The sequence below is a fragment of the Notothenia coriiceps genome, unplaced genomic scaffold (assembly GCF_000735185.1).
Source record: "Notothenia coriiceps isolate Sejong01 unplaced genomic scaffold, NC01 NC01_scaffold00031571, whole genome shotgun sequence".
In the NCBI taxonomy this organism is placed as follows: domain Eukaryota; kingdom Metazoa; phylum Chordata; class Actinopteri; order Perciformes; family Nototheniidae; genus Notothenia; species Notothenia coriiceps.
Window position 1 is genome coordinate 1 of NW_011364272.1, and position 3,505 is coordinate 3,505.

Consider the following 3,505-nt stretch of genomic DNA (forward strand, 5'->3'; position numbering starts at 1 on the left):
CAAATTTGAGTCTTTTACTCACTGGGAAATGAGTCTACAGGAAAGTATTGCATTTTAACACAGAGAATGAAAGGTGCCAATCATTTATGAATAGAAAATAGATAATCTATTTAGTTTTAGTGCTTATTTTAGGTAAATCCCTTTGGAAAACTTCTTATAAACTGAACACAATGACCTAAATATGACATAAACGTCAAAATAATAGAATCTACATTATTTATTCTGTCATTATGTCTTACATGTACATAGTTTACTTATTCCTGCAGGTTACTTGCACAATTTCACTAATCGCCATATTTTTTTCTTCATAAGTTTACTTTCTTAGTTCTTTCTTGAGTATATATTGCACTGTTGGCAGAGCCTGGGACTGAAGACTTAATCGCCAACAAGTACCTTGTATCTTTTGCGCATATAACGATAAACCCTTTAAATCTTGAATCCTTAATAAATACCAAATTGAATAGTTCTTTCCAGGGAACTACACAAGAGTAGAACAATACATTATGGATATCAAAGTGATCCCTTTGATTCCTCTGTGGACTGGGCAGGTGGATTTCAGATGTGTTACCTGCACCACAAATGCTGCCAGGCCGGCCAGCGCGGCCAGCAGGGCAATGCGCCGCAGCCGGCCCACGTTCAGCTGCTTGAGCAGAAAGAAGCGCGCCCAGCCCAGCTTTTTGTCTGTGTGGGGGGGGTAGCGCATGTTGTTGAATGCCTCCATGTTCAGCTGCTTGATCAGACAGCTTCGCAGGTGGCTGAGCTGGTTGAAACCGTGCAGGCCGTGGTAGCATCCCATACCGCTGTTACCTGAGAGACAAGCGGGGGAGGAAGTCAGCTACAAATGTTCCTCAGCTTTACTCCTCTAAATAAAAAGGATGTTTAAAACACTTACCAACTCCTCCAAAAGGCAGAGCGCTAACAGTGAAGTGCACCAGACAGTCGTTAGCTAGCAGAGCTCCACTGGACGTCTCTGCTATCACTCTTTTGATCAGCTGTTAATAAGAAAGCCAATAAAACAGCATCGTGGGAAACATCTTATCAACATGAGCTAGTAAAAATGTCAACTTGAATAATGGCAGAAACATGTCTTCTGGTGATGTGTTTACCTTGTTGTCGTTGGAGAAGACGTATAAGACCAGAGGTTTTTCTCTCTCGTTAATAAACTGGATGGCTTCGTCCACACCGCTCACAGTGATGATGGGCAGCAGCGGCCCAAAGATCTCCTCCTTCATCACTTTAGACTCCCCCGTCACATCCTGCAACACAGTGGGGGCTGCAGGGACACAGAAGGAAGAGGCTCAAGCTTATGCTGTGGATACTGCCTTATATACAGGTAGTGTAGGGTTATGTGGTTGCAAGTTTTGTGTATCTTGGCGAGGATTTGTGTATGGAACCACTATGATGTAGTCAACATTTTACACATAAATCACAGGGAGGTTGGAGAAAATATAATAAGTTTTCTGTCCTGCAAATATATCCCAGCTTATTTTCACCTGTGACTACACCCATTTTGATAAATAAGATTCAACCAGATTAAACTGCTTCTTTTATCAAACCGTTGTCTTTAAAAACAGATACAATCCCGACCACTTTGGCTCTGCTTCAGCTACCAACTCAAACAACTAAATCTTGATTACATTTCTCTAGCTAACATGCTATTACCTATCAGTGCAATAAAGATGATATGTAGATAATGGTTGTTTTAACGCATTACTTGTTGGATGCCCGAAAAAGCGTATGCTAACAGGTGACTTAATGAGACTACTAAACGTCATCGAGACGGACACGAGTCCACCTGTGACTTGCAAGCGTTGTTGACATTAAGTCTTTGAGCATGTTTCTCTCAGTGATTGCGATGTTATGTTGACGGTTTGTTTTTCCTGTGTTGTGTTTTCATATTTGTCCTTGTTGATGTGGAAAATGGAGCTGCTGTGATGCAAGTCAAATGACAGACTTGATCTGACCCATCATGTAGTTTGTTTAAAAAGCCATTTACTTTCTTGAAAATGCATTTACGCTTCATAAAATCTCTTAATATGTGGAAATGATTACCATAGAACTTATTTTTCTGCAATATTCCAAAATCCAATGGAAAAACCCCATTGCTTTTGTGTCGAGGTAGCCCTTGCAATGCTAAGGTTGACCATTACAAATGTGTCATCACTTCACCACACTATATATTCCCAAAAACATGTTTGGGTATAAAAAGCACACTGAAAATACCACCAACAAAATATAAAACAATCCATTCGGTTCCACTTAAGATGCGTGTCCCAACTGACAGAACAAATGTCTCAAACACACCATGTACCTATATAGCACTGGGACTCATTGTTGCCTCCACCCACAGCCACTGTACTCCCCTCCATCAGACCCATGAGCCTCTTAAAGTGATGCTGGTTTATAATGCGTCCGTAGTCCTCAAAGGTTTCGGGATTCTCTGTGTAAAACTCCTGCAAGGTGTGAAATATAGGAAAAATGATTCATGAAATACGCATTAAGGAAAATGTATGGATCATTAGTGGTAAGCGTATAAACGTATCTCCTCCTAACGCCTGTTTCTCTGTTGTGCAAAACAATGTAAGAAGTTATGATTTATATTGTTTGAACATGGAAAATACACACAGAAACATCTTTGTTGTCTTATTCTTAGTTTGTAATCAGTTATATTGTGCAAATGGTACACTGGAGAAAAACAAACATACTAACCTTACATTCATCTAGATAAAACACATCAATTCCACTGTTATCCATTTTCTTTTTGATTCTATTACTATGCTAATTGTTTTTTTCTTATATCTCAAATGTTTCAATAAGAGGCTCTGTCCCCTTTGTATCTCAGGAAGTGTTTGTGTTTCATGCTTATTCTGATGTGTCATTATTATTTTAGTTTTCTCTGAAAATAAACTGCATACATTTTCAGTTAAGTTATGACTGTTCCTTTAATTAAGGATTTATGAACTATCTTTTTCTTTGTATTGTGTTTAGTCTAAGGTAGTAATTAGGTAGGTTTTTTTCTCTTTTTGTATTTTTATTTTGTTTGTTGTTGCCATTTACCCTCCCTCCCTAAAACCAAAAGACACGTGATTTCCGAAAGATTAAAGTGTGTGTGTGTGTGTGTGTGTGTGTGTGTGTGTGTGTGTGTGTGTGTGTTAGGGGTTTCACCAACTAATCGACTACCTTTACCACTAGTCGGCGCTGTAGGCCCTAGTCGAGAAAAAAATTGAGGTAAACGAGGTGCTGCAAAATGCTCCAAAACACGTCCGACATTCTTATGTATGGCAGTACTTCAACGAAGATGTAACCAACTCCACAGTGAAGTGTCAGTTGTGTACAGCTGTACTGAAGTACAATACAAATGCATCTGCTATGCGCAACCATCTGAAGATGAGACACCCGCTGCCGACAGCTAGCACTAGCAGTAATGCTAGCACCAGTGAGCAACGGACCGGCGTCAGCACTGAACAGAGGCAAACGAACAGCAAGAAAACACGGGTCAACAGTG

At 39.9% G+C, this 3,505-nt stretch overlaps 1 protein-coding gene across 1 annotated transcript; it reads right to left on the bottom strand.

Annotated features, from left to right (window-relative positions):
• Window positions 1-6: 6 nt before the first annotated feature.
• Window positions 7-2,468, bottom strand: LOC104960140 (fatty aldehyde dehydrogenase-like; the record flags this gene model as incomplete). The annotated part of the gene is made up of 4 exons (XM_010788105.1): window positions 7-807; window positions 893-992; window positions 1,107-1,273; window positions 2,312-2,468. Coding segments are annotated over 4 exons (753 nt in total), but the record flags the coding sequence as incomplete, so codon positions are not given.
• Window positions 2,469-3,505: the final 1,037 nt, after the last annotated feature.